This window comes from Camelina sativa, chromosome 4 (assembly GCF_030686135.1).
Source record: "Camelina sativa cultivar CO46 ecotype springtype chromosome 4, ASM3068613v1".
Lineage (NCBI taxonomy): Eukaryota > Viridiplantae > Streptophyta > Magnoliopsida > Brassicales > Brassicaceae > Camelina > Camelina sativa.
In genome coordinates this window covers 17093858-17120439 of record NC_141883.1, presented here as the reverse complement: position 1 = coordinate 17120439, position 26582 = coordinate 17093858, and the positions used below count along the sequence as shown (strand labels likewise).

The window sequence follows — 26582 nt, the reverse complement described above, 5'->3', positions numbered from 1 at the left end:
TCTTTCAAATATAAACTGATTTGAATGATATTCCAATTCTCAGTGATTCTAGGATGGATCAAGATTCCAGAACAGTTTGGTTCATAGCTTGAGTCTTTCTGGATTGGTCGTAATCCTCCGTTTAATGCTCGGAGGTCCAAATCGCGTAACCATGAGTTCACCTGATTTGTAAAATGAATAACTCCTTCATCTGAACTCTAATTGGATTGATTCCACTTCGAAATATGCTCTAGATGAGGTAAAAATGTATCCCAAATATTCGTTTGGCTGGAAGAATTGATATTTGACATCGTTCGTATTGAACAAAACTCAAGGATTTTCTGGGATGGTCTTATGATCATATCACTATGTCGATCTGTAAAGATAAAGAGCTACAAATAAATCATAGATCTGTCAACCACAACTTATAAATTTTTGTCCATGAATTATATATGTTATCATCATAAAGATTAATATATATATATATATATATATATATATATATGTAGATATATTTCATCAATCATATTTTCATTGACTTGTTTATAAATCAGCTTATGAAATTTATTCAAACCCTTTATTAGTAAAGAATACAAAAATCTTATGGAATGTGACCTAATATTTTGCAGGCAATCTTGAGCAGAATACGATAGATGAGAGGAATAGGAAATATATATCCGAAACAATCCTCCGGAACATTTAGTAGGATGACACAACAGTTCTTTGTGACAGTTATAAGTTTGAAGTGCGTCACTGCTTTTACACAGCCCGGAATTGTTTTTACGTCAGCCAAACAAGACAGAGGATTAGGACCATTAGGTAATAATCCATCCTCTGATTGAGGTGCTAGTACTGCAGACGATGGAGCACCGACAGTATCATTTCGTTCGTTACCCTTTGATTGTATAGATATTGATAGTACAACTATCAAAGCAAACATGATCGTCGCCCACATTCTTTGCATGATTCCGCTTGTTGTTTAGTTTTTGTATAACTTTGTGTTTATCGGAAATATAAAAAATTGTCACTGTGTATTTATAATTTTGTATGGTTGTTTGTTTGGGTAGAATCTGATATATTTTTTTTTTCTATTACATCTTAGTACATGGATATAATATTCGTCCCATATTGATATATATCTTATACCTTTCTGAGAAAGGGTGCAAGAAATTTGAAAATCATGTACATATATATATTACTATATATATACGGTAATATACGGTAAAAAAATTATTTTTCGTTTGACTACAATAACTAAACTTAATAATAATAGATTTGTATGTCCAGTGGTTACAGAAAAGTTATTAGAATATTTGACTTTGCAGTTTCGAGCCTAGCATGTAACCTTATTTTTAATTCTTTTTTTAAAACTAAACTTAATAACACATATCTTATTATATTAATTGAGAAGTACAAATATGAAACTAACATTAGAATTTGCAAAAACTTACAATAAAATGCTATTAAAAATAGTACAAAAAACAAAGATAAAATCATTAAGGTAACCAAAGATAATTAGTCATCTAATTAAAAATATTAATTGGCAGAAAACTAAAAATCAGTAAAACTAAGAGCATCTTTATTGGGAGGTTTGTATTTTGGAGCTCTTATTTTTTTAGTATTAAAAAGTGCACTTTTATAAAATAAGAACTTTTTGTTTGTTAATTAAAATTATATTCCTCCAATGGTAAACTCTAAGTGGGGGTTTTAGTTTTGAAAAAAAAAAATTTAAACAATTAGTTTAAATGTTTAAACAACTTTTTTTCCTAAGGAATACTATGATATCATCTACCAGCAGATATATATTATTCACATAATAATGATTTACTATATAACCAGCATATCTGCAAAGAATCACATATATAATGCTGAGTTTTTAGTCTTAAGGCTATCTAACATACATAGGAAAAAAGACTATATGTTGGTCATGTTATACACTCTCTCGACCAGCTTGGTTGAAATCAGAACGGGACAGTGAACGACAGTGCGTGAAGTTCGGCTTCCGGAAGAAATGGAGCAGTTGGCCACACCATCGAACTACTTCCCTGGTGGACAAACAATCACTTGTTATTCTCTCACATCACATCATTGTTCACAATAAAACCCGCCCAATCTCAAAACTAAAGATCTTTATCACCAAAAATATTGCAGGACATGATATGCAGGTTGTTGTCTAATCTAAAAAAATGTGTCTAAATATGGAGTACCACACAATGTAAAACGGATAGAGTGACCTCAAAGGACGAGAGCAACAATTACCACAAATTGTATATTTCACTAAATTTCTGGATAAATCATCAAACCAAATCGATCATTACCTTTATGCCTCCCTGTCAGCAAATAAAATCCCATGAGCAATGTCAAATAACTTATCTAGATAATATTCATTTTATTCAAGATATATCTGTTGAAACAAACCTTTTTTTTTTTATCCCAAGTGCTAAAGACGATACTGCAGCAACCATCAAAGTGAGATCATGCATGGCAAGCAACCAAAAGAAACCTCTGTAAAGAAAAAAACCCAACACGCCATATGAGAAAGTGAGCCGGGAGAACTTAAGCAACACAGGACAGTTAACAAATGTGCATCTTCATACCATAAACCATAAATGGTCTTGGGTTTTACTTCGTCATCACCATCTCCACAGATGCCTTTGGAGGAACCTAGAGACTTAGCTATACCTTCTTATTGACTCAGCGGACAAGTAAAGAAGAAGCAAATTCGACTCAATGATTTCACGAACAATTTTATTCCTCCCCTATCAAACGCCCTAATTAATTGAATAGGAAAAGAATGGTGAAAAGCAATTCTAGATCATAAAGATCAGACACCGAGAAAAAATAATAAGAACAATACTAATTGTCCTAAAATTTACAATATGTCTCAGTTAATTAGGGATGTTAAAATGGGTAAATCCACCTCATTTAAACCCATCTCATTTAAGCCCACCCCATCGAAATATAAATCCATTTAACCATACCCATTTAAACATACATTTCTCCATATAACTTATTAAACTTATTTTATATAATTTTGGTGTTAATGTGCAATTTGTGGCTATGTAATTTTGGCCGTAAAACATTTTGGTAACAAAAGACAATTTGTATTTTTTTGCGGGAAAACACGGATTTGAGAAAACAAATTTTGACAAAAAGACTATTTTGTTTTTTTGGTGGGAAAACTCATTTTTTATGGTTTTTGTGGAAAGCACGTTTTTGCGGTTTTAACGGGAAAACGCATTTTTTTACGGTTTTGGTGGAAAAACACGTTTTTAAGGTTTTGGCGGGAAAAAACGTTTACAAATTTTCGTGGGAAAACACGGTTTGGAGAGAAACACAGTTTTAATAAAATATAATTTTGCGTTTTTGGCGGAAAATATGATTTTAAAATTTTGGCAGAAAAATATAATTTTATATGATAAATATTTAATAAAAATATCAATATAAATGAGTCTAGATTGGTACCCATTTATTTATGATAAACCTCATATAATTAGTAGGACTAAATGGGAAACCCATTTAATTTTTTCCTATTAATGGGTATAAATAGGCTCATTTTAATTCAACATACCCATCTAATAAACGGGTTTGCTGACCCATATTAATATCCCTAGTCTCAGTATTTGATTGTTATGTCTTGCAAACATATTGCAAATGTCATCCAGTGATTATACTTGTATAAGTTGGCACGTTTGAAGAGACTCCCTTATCAGAAGGAGACAACCTAAGTTTGAAACAAATCTCACCCCAACACAATACAACACAACACAACACAACACAATCCATATTGATGAGTTTGAGACACCCAAGTGCATCAACATCCAACCCTTAATCAATTTCAAATGTGATCCAAAAAATTGGGTTTCTAGCCGAAGAAGAAGTTAATTTCTGAAAATCAAAGAACCCTAATTTCTAAATCTTTACTAAACAAAAATTGATACAAAATTAAAAACAAATTTACCATGAGAAAGAGATTGATGATTGAACATCTCCGATTTGGTGAAGGAAAGGCTCCAATTTTCTGGTCTCCGAAACCATTCGAATCGATTATAGGAAAATCTCAATCAATTTCGCTATTTCCGTCGCGAGAGAAGGAAAAAAAAATAAATACAATTTTTTTATATATATTTAAAATTACACCCAACCATTTCTGAGCGCGTCGAGGCTTCTTAAAAATTCTTAAACGTCTTAATTAAGAGGCTCTTCTTAGTATTATTGTCATTTTTTATTTATTTTTAATCGGATTAGAGCTAAGAAAGAAGACTAAGAAGTCATTATAGCAAAAATTGATCTAACTATCGATATACTTGCTCCTAAAATAAGATATCATTATAGCTTCTCTCTCATACTCGTTTCTCTCCCATTCACATAACGGTGAAAAAAACAATAAGATGAAAAGGAAAGAGAAATAGATGATCTACAAAAAAATAATAGACGGCCAACTCAACAGCCTGATGGAAAACATAATAGCGTTTTAGGAATCAAAACAACATGCAAATTATGTAGTATTCTATTGTCTATAACCTCTTTTATAATTAAAAGAAAAATTGTCCTCTAAATAGTATTATATTAACTTTGTTATAAATTACTCAACAGGTAAACAAAACAGTAGTGGCGTAGAATTGCCAATACGAAGTATTTAGGAGATATCCCGAATCTCAAGCGACAAAATGACTTCCTATTATATGAATGGGATCCACTATGGAAAAAGCCCGATCAATGACACAGTCTATAGTTAATTATTGTAATATGATGTGAATCAGAATCCTGGTTTTTCAATGTGCATCAATCGATACAAAGTTGTATCGGTTGACGCAAAGTACACTTTTGTAGGAAAATTTAAGTGAAATGTACGGGTTGATGCATTTTGTGTTTTGGTAACTTTAGGGTTCGAGTATTTAAGTGGAAATTCGACGTTTTTGTAGGATTTCAACTACTTTTCGTTCAAATATCTTTAAAAGTTTTAGAAATTTTTTCCTATGAGTTCCGGTTAATTTCCTTGTATGTTTCTGAAAGATATGTTCATGGAAGTAAAGATCTAAGCCTGAGGACGTGAGAGGAGCTTGCTAGGAGGATATTTTTATGGATTTTAGAATTAGATTCGTCATTTTCAAAAGTGAGTACATGACATATGGCTGATCTAAGCGATCAGATGTTTGTTTTGTGTGATTTTTGTTCTTTATTGCTTGACTGCATGTTTTTGAGTGTCTGTCGTGGTGTTCCTAGCCTTTGGAAGACGTTTCTGGCATCACAAAGCCAAAAAGAGTCGAAGAAGATTGTGTTAAGTGATGCTTCGTGCGACTGCATCGACCAATTCAGGGTGTGCATCGGTCGACACAGTTAGAGCTTTAGCGGTGACTCTAGGAATTGCAACAGTCGATGCTGTAAATAAAACCTCTTGTTTCCAAACCTTGCCCCTTTCAGTTTCAATGCACGTTTTTCATTTTGCATAGATGCTGTAAATAAAACCAACGTTTCAGATAATTCAAAAAACGTATTCCTCTTACGTAGAGATATTTTTTTGGAATTTGTGTTCGGTAATCGACATTGAGCCTAACTCAGAATTGACATTTATCTGATGTATTACAAGTTAATTAAAATTGTTCATGTCAGCTATCACCTCTAAATATTTAATTGTAATATCTTTTATCCTATAAATCATAAGTGACTTGACCAATAGAATTATGTCACATAAATTTTGTTTTCCTTTTTTATATTTTAAAAAATCAATTAAAAATACGGTAAGAAAAAACCAGAAAGAAAAAAAAAACTAAAATAAACAATTGTCAAATTTAGTTATATAAAAAAAGTTGTTTCGCCGGCGAATCAAAGTTATTCCAGTGAGATTTAAATAGAAAATAAATTATATATTTTTAAAAAAAGTTATTTTCTAAAACTGCAAAATTTTAGATCCCTAAGTTTACTCACACCACCGCTACCACGTTCGAAAATCGAGATAATATATAGGTCACGTTTTCAACAGTTTGATCACCTATTTAAGGCCCAAATCAACACAACTTGTATTTATTTTCTCTCCATTATCATTTTATTATTTTCTAAGAACTCTCATATTCGTCCCTTTCTCAGTTTCTCATGCTATTTTGTCGGTTCTTTTTCCTCTTTGTCATGTTCATAGAATTTACCAAAGAAGCTGATCCAGGTTTTTATGACTTTTTGTTCAATTTCGTTTTTTTCTTTATGTCATATTAAATTTTCTCTAATTTTACATGATCCAGGTTGAAGATGCCAACTAAATTCTGCAAAACAAAATGAAAAAAAGAATAACTCTATCATCCTCGACATACAAATTAACGCCATTGATGAAGGTAACAAGTAATACCTCCAATCTCAATTTTTGTGTGTTATTGTAACATCCGCAAACCGAAATTTCAGTTTAGAGAGTGCATCGGTCGATGCGCTATGTGTACCGGTCGATGCATAGCCGGTTTAATGCGGATGAGTTTAAGTTAAACGCTGCGTTTTAGGGTAGAAAAAACCCTTAACTCGAGTGTTTTGTCTCATTCGGGAGTTGAGCTGTTTTTTAGAGAAAAGAGAGAGAGAAAAGGTTCTTGAGTGTTCTTGAGGATTTTGGGTGATTGGAAGCTGTTCCTGTAGAGATCTGTAGCTGGGATCGTTGTAGGAGCTTCCTAGAAGTGTTTTCTTGTTTGTTTAAGGTTCAGAATCGTCTTGGCAAAGGTAAGTGCATGACCATGGCTTATCTAAGCTGGAGATTTCTCTGATCTGCATGTTATGTGTTGTTTGGCTTGTTAGATTGTTATTTGGGACGTTAGGAAGCTTTCATGTGGCTTGTGATCGAGTTTTGTGATTGTAGGAACAAAGATCCGGTGAGAAGCTTCGGGATAAAACGATGCTCGGCAGTGCATCGGTCGATCCAAGTGCGAGGACGGCGCGTAAAACCTAGGGTTTTCGTGCTATGTCGAGCATGCGTCGGTCGATGCATATCTTGTGTCGGTCGATGCATATCTTGCGTCGGTCGACGCAACCCCAACTGGTGTCGGTCGATGCATGTTTGGTGTCGGTCGATGCAGAGTCCTGGTTTGTTATTGTTGATTGTTGGTTGATGGTTGGAGATGTCTTTATTGCTTGTGTGTATAACCCAATAGATGGGAGAATTGCCTTACTGAGTGTTTATAAAATACTCATGCATTGCAATTTGTGTTTGTGGTGCAGGTAAAGGCAAAGTGTGATCGTGGAATCAAGGCAATGAAGAGGAGGATGTTCTAGAGACTCGATTGGTTATTGTCTGGCATTGCTAGGTTGCTAGAGTCGGGTCATAAAAACATTGCTAGGTTTCTGGTTCTATGTTTTATATTGGTTGATTATTGGATATTTATTGGTTATTGGTATTTGTTATTCCGCTGTTGGTTGTGATTGTGGTTAGGTGGCTAGTGGGTATGGGACAACTAGTTGTAGTTGATTTATTATTATTATTAATATTATTATTATTTACTATTTATTATTATTTTTTTTTAAAACGGGTCGGGTCGTTTCAGTTTGGTATCAGAGCCCTTACGGTTCTAGGTTTGGGTTCACTAGGTTTCTGTTGTTGATGTTAGGATTGCATGCTTTGATTGAGTATGTGAGTTAGTCAATTGTGTGTGGCATGAAGTCCTAGAACATCCTCTTCGAGTCTACAGTGTGATTCCATGGTGAGTTTATGTTTTTGTGTTATGTTAATGTGTGCTTAGCCTTCTGTTCATGGTAGTGCAGATGGTTAGAGGGGGTGCTGTTGCTGGTCGTGGTCGAGGATGCGGACGTGGTCATCATAGGGGCAGAGTCCCAGAGGTTAGTGAGATTGCGGACCAGAGTGTGACAGCTGAGGGTGTTGGCGAGTCGCAGGATGTCCAGGAGGATTCCATGAGTGTGGCCGGAGGGGGCGGTGTTGATGCTCCAGTGGCCGTTGATGTTAGGGTTCCGGGTGTGGATCTTGCGGGCTTGTTAGCATAGTTGTTGGAGCGGTTACCAGCAGTGGTACCAGCTCAGGCTCAGGTAGTGCGGTGGCAGAGGAGCAGCAGCCAGTGGCTGCGGCTGTGGGAGCACATGGTCGTTATTTGTCCATGCTCAAGGAGATGAAGGGTATCGAGACTGCGAAGTTTTCGGGTTGTGCAGACCCTACTGCTGCAGATGCGTGGAGGACGAGTGTGGAACGTAACTTCCATACTCTGAGATGTCCTGAGGAGTTTTGGGTGGACATTGGGGTCCAACATTTGATTAGTGATGCTCAGGTGTGGTGGAAATCAGTGGCTGCTAGGAGAGTGCAGCGAGAGATGAATTGGGCTGACTTCGTAGGGGAGTTCAACCGCAAGTATTTTTCGTGGGAGGCATTGGACCGGATGGAGGTGCAGTTCCTTCAGTTATCTCGGGGGACACGGTCCATGCGAGAGCTGGATTTGGAGTTCAGTCGACTTCTATGTTATGGGGATCGAGCTATGGAGTCTGAGGAGGCTTAGATCAGGAGATTTATGAGGGCCCTACGTGACGATTTGAGGGTCCACTATAGAGGGCGGGGTTATGCTACGCGTGCAGAGCTGGTTGAGACTGCGGCAGAGATCGAGGAGGATATCCGGGAACAGTCAGTGGCACTTAATCCAACAGTTCAGCCTAGTAAGGCTCATCATCATGGAGGTTCTAGCAAGGGCGGCAAGCCTGCGCAGGGAACCAAAAGGAGATGGGAGGCTATACAGAGGCCGAGTGGTGCGAGTTGCTTCGGTTGTGGGAGCAAGGATCACAAGATTGCTAGCTGTCCCAAGAGGAGTGCTCCGACGGCAGCGGCTCATTGTGCTATCATTGCAGGGAGCCAGGGCACATCAGGCCCTTGTGTCCCAAGTTGCAGCCGGTGGCAGTGGCAGCGTTGCAGCAGGTGCAGCCGGGAGGGCAGCAGGTTGCAAGGATTGAGCAGGCGCCACAGGTTTACACGACTACAGAGACTGGTGGACCCAGTGTTGGGGCTATCACATGTATAATTTCTGGTACTTAAACTTTGTGAATTTTAGTAGGTTCAGATTTTATGTTTTTCCTGTGATAACGTGTTAGGTTCTCAACACATGAGGTTTGTGTAGGGACCTTGTTGGTAGGCGAGTTTAAGTCCCACATTATGTTTGATTATGGAACTTCTCATAGCTTCATTACTCCGGAGTGTGCAGAGAGCGCGGGAAACAGAGGGGATCCCGGGGAGCGTACAGGAGTTGTCAGAGTTGCGAGAGGCAAGCTCCTGAGAGTTATTGGACGAGCCAGAGGAGTTGATATTCAGATCGCAGAAGAGTCGTGGCCAGCGGATTTGCTTATCAGTCCAGTGGAGTTGTAAGAAGTTATTCTCGGGATGGATTGGTTGCATCGGCATACGGTGCATTTGGATTGCCATCGGTGTAGAGTGGAGTTTGAGTATCCAGGAGGGAAGTTGGTTTTTCAGGGTATCAGACCGACTTCGGGGAGTCTCGTGATCTCGGCCATTCAGGCTGGGAAGATGATCGAGAAGGGCCGTGAGGCTTATTTGATACACTATATCAATGCCAGAGTTAGTGAGGAAGTCTCGGTTAGCGGTATTCCGGTTGTTGAAGAATTTGAGGATGTGTTTCAGTCATTGCAGGTATTACCACCATCTCGGTCTGATCCTTTCATGATTGAATTGGAACCGGGGACGATGTCGTTATCCAAGGCTCCTTACAGAATGGCTCCAGTAGAGATGGCAGAGCTGAAGAAGCAGTTAGAGGATTTGTTGAGTAAGGGATTCATCCGTCCTAGTGCATCACCGTGGGGAGCGACGGTGTTATTTGTCAAGAAGAAAGAGGGGAGTTTCCGGTTGTGTATTGATTATCGGGGTTTGAACCGGGTCACTGTGAAGAACAAGTACCCTCTTCCTAGGAACGATGAGTTGTTGGATCAGTTGAGAGATGCTACTTGGTTCTTCAAGGTAGATCTGGCATCGGGTTATCCTCAGATACCGATAGATGAGGCAGATATGAGGAAGACTGCATTCAGGACGAGGTATGGGCATTATGAGTTTGTGGTGATGCCGTTTGGGTTGACTAACGCACCAGTAGCGTTTATGAGATCGATCAGCAGCGTGTTTTAGGAGTTTCTGGACGTGTCTGTCATAATTTTCATCGACGATATCCTGGTTTATTCCAAGAGTCCTGAGGAACATGCAATGCATTTGAGGGCAGTTCTGGAGAAGCTGCGGGAGCAAAAGTTGTTTGCTAAGTTGAGCAAGTGCAGTTTTTGACAGCGTGAGATGAGTTTTTAGGGTCATATTGTATCTGCAAATGGGGTTTCTGTAGATCCGAAGAAGATTAAGGCTATCAGGGAATGACCTAGACCGCATAATGCCACAGAGATCAGAAGTTTTCTTGGGTTGGCAGGTTACTACAGGAGATTTGTGCAGGGTTTTGCGAGTAGAGCACGTCCTATGACTAAGTTGACAGGGAAGGATGTTCCTTATGTTTGGTCACAGGAGTTTGAGGAAGGCTTTGCAAGTCTGAAGGAGATGTTGACTACTACGACAGTGTTGGCTTTGCCTGAGCAGGGGGAACCTTATGTGGTTTATACTGATGCATCCAGAGTTGGTTTGGGGTGTGTGTTGATGCAGCATGGGAAGATGATTGGCTACGCTTCGTGGTAGTTGTGGAAGCATGAGGGCAACTATCCTACTCATGATTTGGAGATGGCTGCTGTAGTTTTTGCCCTGAAGATTTGGAGATCTTATCTTTACGGTGCAAAGGTACATGTGTTTACAGATCATAAAAGCCTGAAGTATATATTCACTCAGCCCGAGCTGAACTTGAGGCAGAGACGGTGGATGGAGCTGTGGCGGATTATGATTTGGAGATAGCTTACCACCCTGGTAAGGCTAACTCGGTTGCAGATGCTCTGAGCCGAAAGAGTGTAGCTTCAGCTCAGGAGCAGGAGATGGAGTCTCTGGTAGGAGAGATCGGTGCATTGAGATTGTATGTTGTTTCTCAGGAACCGTTGGGTTTGGAGGCGGTTGATAGAGCAGATCTTCTGAGCAGGGTGCGGTTGGCTCAGGAGAAGGACGTGGGGCTGGTGAATGCCTCAAAGGATGTGAATTCAGATTATCAGGTCACAAATAATGGTACTATCTTGGTGCACGGTCGGATATGTGTGCCCAAAGATGAGGAGTTGAGGCAGGAGATCCTGAGAGAGGCTCATGGGAGCAAGTTTTATATTCATCCAGGAGCGACTAAGTTGTACCGTGATCTCAAGAGGTACTATCATTGGATCGGGATGAAGAAGGATGTAGCTAGTTGGGTCGCGAGGCGCGACGTGTGTCAGCTAGTGAAGGCTGAGCATCAAGTTCAGGCGGGTTACTGAAGAGTCTACCCATTCCTGAGTGGAAGTGGAATAAGATCACGATGGATTTCGTGTTAGGATTACCAGTGTCTCAGACTTTTGATGCTATTTGGGTCATTATGGACCGGTTGACTAAGTCAGCACATTTTCTGGCCATTAAGAAGACTGATGGAGCAGCGGTCTTGGCTAAGAAGTATGTGAGGGAGATAGTCGTATTATATGGGGTGTCAGCGAGTATCGTGTCTGATAGAGATTCTAAGTTCACTTCGGTGTTCTGGAAGGCATTTCAGGCAGAGATGGGCACTAAGGTGCATATGAGTACAGCTTATCATCCCCAGACAGATGGACAGTCAGAGCGGACGATTCAGACGCTGGAGGATATGCTGAGGTTGTGTGTGTTGGATTGGGGTGGCCATTGGGCAGATCACCTGAACCTGGTAGAGTTTGCTTACAACAACAGTTATCAGGCGAGTATTAAGATGGCTCCTTATGAGGCTTTGTACGGGAGGCCATGTCGTACACCGTTATGCTGGACTCAGGTGGGGGAGAGGAGCATGTTTGGGGCAGATTTTGTTCAGGAGACCTCAAAGAAGATTTGAGTTCTCAAGCTGAACATGAAGGAAGCTCAGGATCGGCAGAGGAGTTATGCCGATAGGAGGAGGAGAGATCTTGAGTTTCGGTAGGAGACAGAGTGTACCTTAAGATGGCCATGTTGCGGGGTCCGAACAGGTCATTGACTGAGACTAAGTTGAGTCCGAGCTATACGGGTCCGTTGAGAGTGATTGAGCGGGTTGGACCAGTGGCATATAGACTGAAGTTACCTGAGGTTATGCGTGCATTCCATAAGGTTTTCCATGTGTTTATGTTGCGGAAGTGTCTCCATGAAGATGATTAGTTGTTGGCTAAGATTCCTTAGGATCTTCAGCCTAACATGACTTTGGAGGCGAGACCAGTGAGGGTTCTCGAGAGGAGGATCAAGGAACTTCGGAAGAAGAAGATTCCTTTGATGAGAGTCCTTTAGGACTGTGATTGTGTTGAGGAGCAGACTTGGGAACCAGAGGCAAGGATGAAGGCAAGGTTCAAGAAGTGGTTCGAGAAGCAGGTCGCGACTTGAATTTGTCTAGCCTGGTCCCAATTGTAGTCCGTGGCTGGAGCGGGAATGGAGTATTCCACCCCATTTCTCTTGTTTACTTGGTCGCTTGGGGTGGTTGGTTGTGCGACTAAGTAACAAGATGAGGCGGTTCTCGGGGTACAAAGTTTCCGTGAGGCGGGGTTTTTGGAGGAAAGTTTCTAGAAATAGAAGTTTCCAAAAGTGGAAAGTGCTAAAAATGGAAAATTTTATGTGAGTTAGAATTTGTCCATTTCTAGTGGTGGAGAGCCTTGGAGGGGCTTGTGTGGCCTTTGTGGCGGGCTATTTAGCCGTGTGTAGCCTTTGTGGTGGGCTGTTTAGCCAGAGTGCCTGTTTAGGCTGTCCTTCGGGACAGATGGTCTTTGTGACGGTCCTTCGGGACAGATGGTCTTTGTGACGGTCCTTTGGGACAGATGGTCTTTGTGACAGTCTTTCGGGATAGATGGTCTTTGTGACGGTCGTGTTTTGGACATTTGTTGGCCTTGGTGGCGGTCCTGTTTAGGACATTTGTTTGACCTTGGTGGCGGTCCTGTTTAGGACATTTGTTTGGCCTTTGTGGCGGCCCTAATGGCAGTGAGATGATTCATGTGTGGTCATGAGCTTTCCTAGTGAGGGGATATGTGGTTGGTAGGACATTGTGATGTCTTACGCGAGCCACGGGAAGGAAGCCTAGATAGGGATAGGACTCAGACGTGTTCAGAATTCTTTGCTCGCGACTCTTAGGGGACGTAGGTTCTCCTAGTACTGTCGTATTCTGAGACTTTGTGGCTTGGGAGTATGGTTGGTATATCGAATTCGGATGACGATCCGGGGGCGCGCTGTAGGGTGGCAAACCGAGAGACGAGTATTGGATTTTTCTTATATATTATGGCATGCGGGCTTAGGCCTGATGAGGAGCCAACATTATGGCATGCAGGCTTAGGCCTGATGAGGAGCCAATAAAAACTCAAGGTTTAGGCCTAAGAGTAAAGGAAAGTCCAAAAGTCGAGAGCAAATAATGCCTGGAACGTGAGTCTATCGCCTAGAGGTGACCTTCTGTAGATCAGTCGGAAGAGTGCGGGCCGTGGAGACGGTCGCACAGGAGTCCTTGGCTGATGGTGATTCGAGATTCGACGACGAATCTATGTTGGTGGGGGAGAATTGTAACATCCGCGAACCAAAATCTCGGTTTAGAGATTGCATCGGTCGATGCATAGCCGTTTTAATGCGGACGAGTTTAAGTTCAATGCTGCATTTTGGGGTAGGAAAACCCTTAACTCGAGTGTTTTGTCTCATTCGGGAGTTGAGCCGTTTTTGAGAGAAAAGGTTCTAGAGTGTTTTTGAGGATTTTGGGTGATTGGAAGCTGTTCATGTAGAGATCTGTAGCTGGGATCGTTGTAGGAGCTTCCTGAAAGTGTTTTCTTGTTTGTTTAAGGTTCAGAATCGTCTTGGCAAAGGTAAGTGCATGACCATGGCTTATCTAAGCTGGAGATTTCTCTGATCTGCTTGTTATGTGTTGTTTGGCTTGTTAGATTGTTATTTGGGACATTAGGAAGCTTTCATGTGGCTTAGGATCGAGTTTTGTGGTTGTAGGAACGAAGATCCGGCGAGAAGCTTCGGGGGAAAACGATGTTCGGCAGTGCATCGGTCGATGCAAGGAGGACGGCGCATAAAACCTAGGGTTTTCGTGCTATGTCGAGCGTGCGTCAGTCGATGCATATCTTGCGTCGGTCGATGCAAGTGAACCTTGCATTGGTCGATGCATATCTTGCATCGGTCGACACAACCCCAACTGGTGTCGGTCGATGCATGTTTGGTGTCGGTCGATGCAGAGTCCTGGTTTGTTATTGTTGATTGTTGATTGTTGGTTGATGGTTGGAGATGTCTCTATTGCTTGTGTGTATAGCCCAGTAGATGGGAGGATTGCCTTACTGAGTGTTTATAAAATACTCATGCATTGCAATTTGTGTTTGTGGGGCAGGTAAAGGCAAAGTGTGATCGTGGAATCAAGGCAATGAAGAGGAGGATGTTCTAGGGACTCGATTGGTTGTTGTCTGGCATAGGTAGGTTGCTAGAGTTGGGTTATAGAAACATTGCTAGGTTGTTGTTTCTATGTTTTATGTTGGTTGAATTTTGGATATTATCTATGTTATGATTATTGGTTTATTATTGTATATTTATTGGTTATTGGTATTTGTTATTCCGCTGTTGGTTGTGATTGTGACTAGGTAGCTAGTGGATATGAAACTACTAGTTGTAGTTTATTTATTATTATTATTATTATTTACTATTTATTATTTAAAAAAAACGGATTGAGTGGTTTCAGTTATTCAAATGCATATGTAGATGATTTGTCTGATTGAAAGATTAATGGTTATAATTTGTGTAGTTTCTCAATTCACTAAAGAAATACATAACTTATGGAGCTATAAAATCAGGGTGTTCAAGCATCGTGCGAACTTCTATATATACTATAATGTTTCATTGTTTTGTATAATAAACTACTTGATTATGATTTTGCATTACACTGTTTTGTATTCAAAATTTGTGTAACGTAAAAAAAATATAGCAGACTTTTGTATGCTGTCTCCCAATTTCAATAACCCATATGTCTCATCCGTCTAAGTTCTAGTTATATGTTTCTATCTTCGAGGTGGAAAATAAATATAGTGGAAAAAATTATTTTGATCCTCGTACTTTGATATAATATAGCTGGATAAGATCAACTGTTAGTAATTCTAAAGATTGCATGAAGTATAATAGACTTATGATTCCAATTTAAGCATCCTTGGGAAAAAAAAGAGCATAAATTAATATGGCACCAAGGAAGCAGAGAGTTATGAAAAATCTCTATAACAGATCTAGAGACTTACACATGAGTAAGAAAAAGATTCAGGTACCTAAAAATCATAATGAAAGGAAATCTCAACAAGTTGACTCATGTCTAGAATGAAAAAGAAATCAAAAAGTAAATGTCGTCGTAAATTTGAAAAATGTCATTATTAAGAATAATTTAAAACTTGAAAAAAAAAAAAAGAATAATTTAAAACTAAATTAAATATAAATTATTCTTATTTTTAATATATTTAATTTAGTTTTATAATATATACTGCAATTGATACACTATAAATGTTACCGGTCAGTTGTTTTTTCTTTTAAATGCTAACTTATATTTTTACAGCAAATTTACTACATCAAACTGCTTTTTTACCACATAATTTTTACCCTAACTTACATTAAATTATAACACTCACTACAACTCAACTTTCATAACTCCTGTTAACAATCAGAACCTATATCTCAGGAATTTGTTGGATATGTAAGCGATCGTCCCTTTCTGTTATATCTCAGAAAATTTAAGGATTTAAAATTTATGGGAGTAAATAATATGAGTCTGATTTCTTAGTTAAATTATAGAGGAAGTTGAAACGGTTTCACCGATCTTAGGATCGTGAAAGCGTGGTGATGGACTCATAGGAGAAAATTTAGGTGTTTTAAAATATTTTTTTGATTAATGTAGCAAAATTAGAAAATTCGTAATAAAAGGGGTTAGACCATGTGAAGTTGAAATTTTTCTTTTCTAATTTGTTTTTTTTAATTAAATTATGAAACCAAATTTACATGGATAACTGTTTTGTTTTTCTATTTATCGTTTTCTTTTTTACACGATTTCATTTATATTTATTTTTGTTTTTAATTAAAATATGAATAAAAATCTATGTGACACAATTTAATTGGCTAGGTGACTTGTGCTTTATAGGATAAAGGATTTGTTTTATAGGATAAAGGATTAGTCACTAAATATTTTTGCTATGTAGACACAATATAGTGAAAATATATTTTAAAAAATATTATAATTTGTTATTTGTGACTGAGTGAAATTATGAGATGATGAATAATCATGAATCACATCATATTGATTTGGTGTATTCTTTGAAGTTAATATGACTTCATGTTATAAAAGAAAAAAAAAGGTCACTGCGAAAGTTGCAATAAAGTAGCCATGAATGTGGATAAGATATATAAAGTCGCAGTCAATATCGACTAGTTTCTCCATCAGAAGTGAATAATAAGTACAAGAAGTACAAGAAATTTCTGAGAAGATTCATTAGAGTTTTTCTAGTGATTTCTTATGTGTGCTGCTTTACAAAGCAGACCGATTATATAGCTTTCACTGACCCCATTAATTTGGATAGTGTCAATTTTCTGGTACGTATACAAAGAAATATTATGGACTAATCATCCACTACATATGTTTCCTATCAACATGCAATCTTGAGTTTACGAGAGTATTTGGTTAATTGACAATGGTGGTGAAACCAAACTATGCAATTGACAGAAATGACTCTATATGTCAATAAATTTGCATCGGGCCAACAAATTATCATGAGTACTCTCCATTACAATTGGTTTTGTCGGAAATCAAATATATCCCATCTGAATATGTTATACATATTGAGTTGCTCCACCACAATGATTAAAATGGGATTTGAAAGAATGTTGGATACAATTCTCTTGTAAAATTTTAATATCTCGAGAATTTGAGGCTCGAGATGCATAAACTGTTAATTTAGTGAGTCAATTTTTCCAACATGAGGAGGAGAAATAAACAGCTGGAAAATAAATATATTGGAAGAAATTATTTTGATCCTCGTACTTTGATATGATATAGCTGGATAAGATCAACTGCTAGTAATTCTATAGATTGCATGAAGTGTGATAGACTTATGGTTCCAATATAAGCATCCTTGGAAAAAAAGAAGCATAAATTAATATGGCACTAAGGAAGCAGAGAGTTATGGAAAATCTCTAGAAGAGATCTAGAGACTTAGACATGAGTAAGAAAGAGATTCAGGTACCTGAGAATCATAATCAAAGGAAATCTCAACAAGTTGAGTCATGTCTAGAATGAGAAACGAACCCAAAAGTAAATCGTCGTCGTAAATATGTTTGCATGCAATGTTGCAGTTGATGATGTTATGGATAAAAATCGAGGATCATAAATCGAGGTTATGAGAAAAAGTTTTATTGAAAAGTGTACACAAAAAATGATTGGTTAATCATTGAAAGAAATAACTATGAAATAGTTCAAGTCTCTTAAAGAGATACTATTTGGACTTGTAGTCATTACACTTGAAAGTGTAAATAAGTGGGATAAGGAAATTTTTATGAGATATAAAGTACATCTATTAGTACAATGATTCTCACAAATACTTGATATTGTTTATGAGAAATGTATTCTACTATGGTGGAAGCAACTATTTTAAATCTCTTTTGAGTTTGACAATAAGGTAAGACTTGATTCAGTCTATCCAGAAGGTTTTCAAACTGTTTGAAATATTCCTTTAAGAGATTATATTACTAAAAGCAATATTTTATAGCCATCGAGAAGTTGTAAAACCTAGAAAAAGTCTTGTAGTCTGTTGACACCTTTGGGGGAAAAAGGGTGAGAGTTTATCTCTATGAAAGAATTTTGGGTGTAGATCATTGTTGTTGATCTTAGGAATCTCATAGTGGCTTGAAAATAGGCCAGGAAAAAGGTAAGAGAAGATCTTAGGGTTTTGTAAATCCAAGATTGAACACTAATTGTAATTGTGTTCAAGAAGAATTTTCGACAGAGTTTGAGGATGTTGGCATTTCTTGAAACTCGTTCAGAAATTTCGTGTGTCTCTTGTCTCTTCTACACTTACAAATGGTTATTGTTAAAAGAAAGCTACAAGAACAAGTGTAAAATATGTTGATGAAAGTATCTTACATATAAAATGGTCTTGAAGTAACAGATTAAGAAGAAGAGTTGAAAGTGAAAGTTTTACAAAGACAGTATGAATAACTCCTATAAATAAGATGATTGTTTGGAAGATTGTATGTAAAAGCAGATTTGGGCTTGAAGTTCAAATAAATCTTCTATATGAAAGGGGTGAAAATGACTTGAAGTTCAATGACTCGAGAGAATATGTGATGATCATGAGTTTCTACACTAATGCTCTGTTTATAGGAGTTCAGAAAAGATGATATATATGATCATAGTGCATAACCTGAAGATGATGCTTTCAAGGGGAGAATATATGATCATGTACATGATTGTACTCTTTTTCCCTTAACTTGGTTTTTATCCTAATGGGTTTTTCCTTGAAAGGTTTTTAACGAGACAACAAAGAACACGCGAAAAATAAACACCTGAAAAGAAATATTATACTTGCAATGGTGAAAGACTATCATCTTAAAAGTCTTTGAAATATGTTGATGAGATCATGAGAAACAAAGCTAATGATAATGATGAGTCACTTGGCAAGACCCATGACTAGTAGAAGAATGGTGATACATGTTTACGACAGATTCATTCAAGTGAAGATTTGGCGGACATATTTACCAAGAAATTTCATACCACTATTTTCAAGAAGCTACTTTTTATCATATTAGATCACGTCATTTCGAAGATTTCAAGTGATGTACTCAAGAAGTAGAGTAAAAGCGCGCTGCACTCTTTTTCACTTAACCATGGTTTTTCCCACTGGATTTTTTTGGTAAGATTTTTAATGAGGCAGCATCTCACATACCCATTTGATACTATATTTTTATAATGGTTATCCAAATGAGAGTATTATAAATATATTATTGTATTATGTGGATACTCATTATCGACTCATAAATGTAAACCCTAAATCTTAATATTATATTTATATATATATATATATGTTGTATTCTATATTAAACATATGAATAAAAAAGAAAACCCATCCTTAAACCTCTTTTTTCTAATATTTTTTTTTACCAAACGGATAATTAAACACGACCTTATGCTTTATTGGGTCAGGTAATTGGATTTGATTTCTTTAGTCACCTTGCCCCTTTCAGTTTCAATACACGTTTTTCATTTTGCATAAATGCTATAAATAAAACCAACGTTTCGAACATTTCAAAAAACGTACTTCTCTTTTAGTTACGTAGAGATATTTTTTTTTTCGAATTTGTGTTCGGTAGTCGACATTGACCCTAACTCAGAATTGACATTTATCTGATGTATTACGAGTTAAATAAAATTGTTCATCTCAGCTATCACCTCTAAATATTTAATTGCAATATAATACTATTACTAAATTGAACATATACCGGATTACATCTGCTAAAAATTAAATGATATCATTTTAGTATTAAAATTAACAAACGGAGAAACTTAAGCTGGCTGGGTCTAGATACGCTAAAAGGAAAAAAATGCGGATATCATGAAGATCGCACTCACGCTGGTTGTGTCTAGATACTCAAAAGGCAATATGCGGATATCACGAAGATCGCTTCCAACCGATTCTAAGTTAAACAAAAGAAATGACAAATGATTATAACTGTTGGTCCAAGCCGAATAGTTCCAACCGATAGACACGTTTAAAGATTTGTTTGGGTTCTTGTAAAAAAAAAAAAAAGCAAGCATGCATGGTGACCGTAAAAAGGAGGTGTAAAATAGTGTAAACTACAGTATATAATTAGTTAATACGACATCTCCGGCTACAAGTATGAGAAGAGAGAATGGGGTGGTATGAAATGCTATAGACAAAAAGAACAACGGGGAGGGGGCATGTACTCTTCTTCTTAGTCGCCATGTTTACTTCCTCAGTTGTTTTGGGGAGGGGGCACTCTCTCCATACAATGTTTTAGCATCAACCAAATTAATAAGTCAGCAAATCAAAATAAGGCGTTCAATTTCACACTCAAAGTCTTGAGATATTAAAACTTGCCTCTGGTTGTTTGAAACAACTTGTTTCCTCTTTATCTCCCGAGGAGTATCAGGGGAAACCTGATTAACAAAGACCAGGTGGAAAAAGATAGCATGCATATTAGAAAGGATCGGAGGTAGTTGAATGAAATGGTTAGATTTCTTTTCTTGACTAGAGAGGATCGGAGTATGCTTACGTGAGGATGACCTTTGAGATGTGAGGCGAAATTGTCAAAGCCTTGGTCGCCACCACGACAAAAACGTGCGCAAAACCAACCCGGCTCCTTGTCAAGTACCACTGACTCAATTGCATCTGTGGAAAAAAACTAAATGATTAGTTCAGAAACAACAACTTGCTGGGCTGTTGTTGTATGAGAGAAGGACGAAAAACACACCTGCCCGTAAGCTTGCAAGAAAGCTTCCCCAGAAAAGGGGAAGTACAGGAATGGGGTCTAAGAGCACTTCCACTAGGGAGTACTCACACAGGTACTCTCAAATTTGGGGCCCAAATTTGATTAAAAAATCCATTATTAATACAAAAATGTTAAGTATCGGTTCTGTAGGAAGTATTTGTAGTAATCCATTAAAAACGATACGTGGCGATTTCTGATAGGATCTCAGGTAAATGTAAAACAGATTTTTTTTATTCTTCCTTTTATTTTTTCATTAATCGCGAGACAAACTCTCTCTTCTCTCTCGTTCCAAACGGCGAAAGCAAAGGCGATTCCAGTCGTGATCGGAAAATCGAACCGATTCACGTCGATTCCCATGAAGTTTCCGGCTAAAATCGGAGGTTTGTTGGTGGGGAAACGACGGTGGAGCTATCTGGTTGGCAACGACACCAATGGCTTTACGATCGGCAACTCTTGGATTTGACGCTTCGATTCTCACAGAGAAACGACGGCGGAGGTATCTGTTGGTGGGAGAAAGACGGTGGAGCTTTCTTCTGAAGGCTTGAAGGGGAGGTTTCGGACCACCGGCTAACGAATCGGAGATGAGAAGGTTCTTCTTCTAATGTGTGAGTTGTTGCATGTTTTTGTAATTCATCTCTGGTGGTCTTTATTTGTTAGGGTTTGGGATTAAGTCGATAGATTGTTAGAATTGTTAATGTTTTCAGTCGATTCGACTTATTATTAGAGGATTGGGAGATAAGTCGGATGTTAAATTGATTTTGAGATTTGGTTGGAGGGTTATGGGTTTCGGTTTATCCGATTGATGTTCAATTGAGTCTGATAATAGTTTGATGTTCTTATTATGTAATGTTTGTCTTTGTGTTATTGATTGTATAGTGAACCCGTTTGATGTCAGTTTGTTTTTAAGTCTAGTGTGGTATCAGTTTGGTGTGAGTTTGGTTTGAGATTGGAGTTTGCTCAAGTGTTTTATGTTTGAGTTTGGTGTGAGTTTGGTGTGAGTTTGGTTTGTTTTTAAGTCTAGTTTGGTATCAGTTTGCTATAGTGAACCCGTTTGATGTTCTTATGAGTAGAGTGTAAGTAGAGTTTGATGTTTTGTATAAATGAGGGTGTGATGTTTATGACTCTTTTGTCATGTTTTGTGGGAGGTAATCATCAACGGGATACAGCGGTGGAATGGTGAAGAGTGTTGTGTTGATGCAGTGGACACAGCGGTTGCAAGGTATAACTTGAGAAGGTATGGTTTTATGTTTTATGTTTGTATAACTTAGTTATATGTTCTGTATAAACAATTGTGTGTTGGCCATTAGCCCTCCATTCTCTTCACAGCCTCCAACATCTGAATCTGAAGACTGTTTTGAGATTACGGCAGATGAGATTGATGAAGAAGGAGGCAGAAGAATTAGGAAGCGATGGAGTGCAGAAGAGGATGTCCATCTAATAAGTGCTTGGTTAAACACAAGCAAAGATCCAGTGGTAAGCAACGAGCAGAGGAAAAATAGTTTCTGGAAGAGGGTTGCAGACTATTACAAAGCTCATGTTGGAGGAACCGGTTCAAATGCAAGAGGGACTTCACAATGTAAGGAAAGGTGGAATAAGATAAACCACCAAGTCAACAAGTTTGTTGGGTGTTACGCACAAGCGAGTACAAGAAGGAAAAGTGGAGAATCAGAAGATGATGTTTTGAGAATGGCGTATGATTTTTACAAGAATGACATGGACAAGCCGTTTCTGCTAGGACATTACTGGAGAGAACTGACGAATGATCAGAAATGGATCACAGAACGCCATGAGGAATGTGGCAATAAGCGGACTAAGCTTGCTTCTGAAGGAGAATTCGCATCTACTTCGAGCAACGGTGGAGATGAGATGAGGCCTCCGGGGGTTAAAGCTGCCAAGAAGAAAGGAAAGAAACCAGCAGTTAGTAGTGATGTTCCGGATGGTTTTGTCGATAGGTTGGATAAGATAATAGCAATGAAGGATCAAGAACAGGCGGCTAAAGAGAGGCATGGCAAAATGAGATTGCTAGACAGCCTGCTTAACAAGAGTGAACTAACACCCGCTGAAGTACTACTTAGAGACAAACTCCTTGATCAAATGTTGACAAACATTTAGGTTTACCTCTTGTGTCTTTGCTATGTTCTCAATATTCTATCTTTTGGTTGTTTTGTTTTGTGTTTAACATAAACCTTAACTTTGTCATGTTTTGTGTTTAACTATACTTGTCTTCTTCTTTTGTTTCAGGTTTGAGGGACGACATATGAAGCATATGAAGCAGTCTCGTTGGCATCTGAAGTGAAACATGTTGGTCGATATATGAAGCAAACTCATTGTCTATATATGTGTGATGTGTTGTGTTTTGTAACCCGTGAATGGGTGTTGTTTTTTTGTGCCATTCACGGGTATCTCAATATTTTGTACCTTGTTTAATAGTGGTCGGCTTTTGCTTGTTTAAGGACTGTCACAACTTTGTAACCCGTGAATGTGTTTTGGGTTTATGTATTGTTTTGTAACCCGTGAATGGATATAGACTTTGTTTGTAAGGTTATATATTGATCATTTGTCTTCTCTTCTTCATTTACTAGTTCATCCGATTCTTAGCATTTCTACAGTTTTTTTCCTTTCCATACAAACCCATTTCTCTCATCATCATTTCTTCTTATCAAGATTTCTCTTATCAACGTTTCTTCTTATAAACCTTTCTGTTGCCAAATAAACAAGTTTCCATAAACGTTTCCAAGGAAAAAACCCATTTCCAATACAAAATAAACCCAACTTCCAATAAGCCTCACAACTAAACCAATTTGACTAATAATGTCTAGTTGGAGTTCTGATCATGAAGTTGATCAAATGGTAGAGGAGGAAGTTGATAGCATAGTGGAAGGGATTCAGTACAACTACACTCAAGAGGAAGAACCACCAGCTCCAATATTCCGAAGAGTGCACATAAATAGAGACCGCGAAGAAGGCCACACTCGGCTATGGAATGATTATTTTGGTGAGAATCCGACTTACACTCCCGCTATGTTCCGTCATCGCTTTAGAATGAACAAACCAATTTTCAAACGCATAGTCAGTACTATTGAGAATGGAGTCCCGTACTTCAGACAAAGGCGAGATGCTACTGGAAGGCTCGTTCTTTCTGCACTTCAAAAATGTTCTGCAGCTATCCGTATGATGGCATACGGATGTTCGGCAGATGCGGTGGATGAATATTTACGACTTGCTGAAATAACCGCACACAAATGCCTTGAAAAATTTGTAGATGGAGTTATCCATCTATTTGGAGACGTTTATCTCAGGCGACCTACAATGGAAGACCTCCAAAGATTACTGCATATTGGAGAACAACGCGGTTTCCCGGAATGGTGGGGAGCATAGATTGTATGCATTGGGAGTTGAAGAATTGTCCAACTACATGGAAAGGATAATATTCACGTGGATCTGAAAAACCGACAATCGTACTAGAGGCAGTGGCATCCCAAGATTTATGGATTTGGCACGCATTTTCGGACCACCGGGTACGTTAAATGATATCAATGTTTTGGACCGCTCACCGGTCTTTGATGATATCCTAGAGGATCGTGCTCCGAGAGTTACATACATTGTCAATGGACGGCAATACAATATGGCTTACTACCTCACTGACGGTATCTATCCCAACTGGGCGACTTTCATCCAATCAATTACACTTCCACGTGGCCGAAAAGCAAAAATCTTTGCTCAATTTCAAGAAGCATGCCGGAAAGATGTAGAGCGTGCATTTGGAGTCTTGCATGCTCGATTTGCCATCGTGAAGAATCCCGCACTTTTTTGGGATAAAGGGAAAATAGGGAAAATAATGAGAGCATTTATCATATTGCATAACATGATAGTTGAAGACGAACGACATACCTACAATTTCTACGAACCATCGGAGTTCCATCATAGAGAAGGAAGCGAAACTCCTCATGTTGATCTATCGTATTCTACAGATAGACAAACAAATCTACATAATTTGATGGGCATTCGAAATGACGTTCATGATCCACAAATGCATGATCGTTTGAAAAAAGACTTGATTGAGCATATTTGGCAAAAATTTGGTGCAACCCATCAATAAATCTTCTTCTGAATTATATATAATATGTTTAATATTTCTTATTTTAAATTAATGTTTAATATTCTTAAATTTGTAATATTTTATGTAAAAAATTATTATTTAAATGATTGAGCAACCTAAATGAGTGTTTCTAGTGGAAGATTGATTTTGTTTAAGTTTATAAGTGAGTTGCTTTAATTAGTTTAGTATTAATTATATAATTAATTAAGATTTGAGTAACCCAGGTGGGTTACTTGAATGGAGATGGTCTAAGACTTGTTGAGGAGGAGGACCAAATGGTAATTTCTGAATAAGGTTGTGTTCAGACTTGTTGATGCTGACATTATACTCAAGCAAGGTCTCATTACAGGACATGAGCATGAAATTAGATGGACGCCGCCGATGTTTGAGTCTCCACGACATCAGTTCCATAGCAAAGCCAAAGTGATCTGTTTCAGAAAATAAAGAGAATTGAGACTCTCTATGCAAAAGACCAGTTGTTGAATCCAGTAACGTAGAAAGAGGCATGGGTTTAACTAACGGGTATTGATGTGAATAAGAGAGACTCCAGAGGAATAGATGGCTCGCAGGATGTCGGTATCGATGCTTGTTAGTATGCCAAGTGCTGTGACGGTGATACAACCAGAGTAGCCTAAATTCTTCAACGCTAGCTTTATACACGGGCCAACCCGACTAGCATCAGATGACGAGGTAACCGGACAAGTAATCATGTCCCAAAAGATCGTTGTTTCCTCCTCCTTCGTCGCCATCATCAACCCTAAGAAAAGACAAACTACAAATTACGCAGCAAGAAGACAAACAAAAGCCCTAAAATTTCTGAGCACCAAGTAAAATTTGAAGAAGAAGAAGATCCAGATCATCATTCAAGACCTTATTAACCCTAAAAAAAAAAATTCCAAAATTTGGGCAAATAAATTGCAGTTACGTGTTTATATCATTTCCCTCGCTTATATTATGTCGAATCTGAAACGCGAGAGAGAAAAAGATTGAGCCACAAAGAGAGAGAGAAAGAGGAACAACCTGCCGTAATCGTTTCGATATTTTCTTTTAAGAGGGGTATTAAATTGGTATTTTAGAAGATTTTAAAGTATTCTTAAAATTATTTGTTATTTAATTGATGATTTTTAAAAATATTTTTAAAAATATTACAACTTCTTTTTGAAATGGTACTTCTAAGAGATTTTTTTTGGTTTTTTAGTTGTAAAATATGACTAATCAAATGATATTCTTTGAGGTAGAATTTTGAAGGATTTGGGAAGGATTTCAAGAGAAAAAAAAATATCAGATGCAAAGAGCGAAATCAAAATCGGAAGAGAAGAGTATATTGCTAGTTTGCTACGAACCTTCAATCAACATAGAGCTTTGAGTCTTCTCAATCACAAGCTCTGCGATTTGTTGAACTTACAGGATCCGAAATTATAAATGGGTGGAGAGGGAGATAGCAGTCAGCCACAGTCTGGTGAAGGAGGAGCTGTGACTGTGAACATCAGGTGCTCGATCGGCACGAAATTTAGTGTGAAGACGAGTCTCGATTCGACACTCGACAGTGGAGTCTTTCAAAGAGTTGGTGGCTCAGAGCAGCGATGTACCAGCCAATTAGCAGCGCTTGATTTATAAAGATCAGACACTCCTAAGCTATGGTAATTTTCTGACTATTCTGTGTTGAGATTTCTCGTCTTCGGTGGATCTAGATTGAAATCTCTTACTACGGTTACTTGGTTGGAAAGATTAAAACTGGATTTATGGGTTTCGTTAAGGTTGGTGATACTCAGCATTGCTCAAGATGGATCCAATCCAAGTGTTTTGTTTGTGGGTCATGTTTCATTCAATGTCTAATAATGGTCAGTCTCATTTGGCCTTCAACGCCGCCATTTTAGAAGATGCATTTTAAGAGAAACACTCAACGACTGAATCATTCACTTCAAAGAAACACCATAACATATCAAA

The 26582-nt window shown here is 38.0% G+C and overlaps 5 protein-coding genes across 5 annotated transcripts; 3 read left to right on the top strand and 2 right to left on the bottom strand.

Moving 5' to 3' along the window:
- Positions 1–580: 580 nt before the first annotated feature.
- On the bottom strand, positions 581–1005 carry LOC104783793 (uncharacterized). The gene has a single exon (XM_010508901.2). The coding sequence runs from the start codon at positions 941–943 to the stop codon at positions 581–583; it is 363 nt and encodes a 120-aa protein (XP_010507203.1). The 5' UTR covers positions 944–1005.
- A 4262-nt stretch (positions 1006–5267) lies between these two features.
- LOC104783791 (glutathione S-transferase T3-like) lies at positions 5268–22648 on the top strand. The gene is made up of 3 exons (XM_010508899.2): positions 5268–5363; positions 21682–21755; positions 21844–22648. The coding sequence occupies exons 1-3, from the start codon at positions 5268–5270 to the stop codon at positions 22646–22648; spliced, it is 975 nt and encodes a 324-aa protein (XP_010507201.2).
- Positions 22649–23347: 699 nt separating this feature from the next.
- On the top strand, positions 23348–23914 carry LOC104783790 (uncharacterized). The gene has a single exon (XM_010508898.2). The coding sequence runs from the start codon at positions 23348–23350 to the stop codon at positions 23912–23914; it is 567 nt and encodes a 188-aa protein (XP_010507200.2).
- Positions 23915–24023: 109 nt separating this feature from the next.
- Positions 24024–24635, top strand: LOC147945867 (uncharacterized). The gene has a single exon (XM_087509393.1). The coding sequence runs from the start codon at positions 24024–24026 to the stop codon at positions 24633–24635; it is 612 nt and encodes a 203-aa protein (XP_087365519.1).
- Positions 24636–24839: 204 nt separating this feature from the next.
- On the bottom strand, positions 24840–25384 carry LOC104783789 (uncharacterized). Its single transcript, XM_010508897.3, has 2 exons — positions 25156–25384; positions 24840–25063 (listed from the first exon to the last, which is right to left on the bottom strand). The coding sequence occupies exons 1-2, from the start codon at positions 25382–25384 to the stop codon at positions 24840–24842; spliced, it is 453 nt and encodes a 150-aa protein (XP_010507199.2).
- Between the last annotated feature and the right edge of the window lie 1198 nt (positions 25385–26582).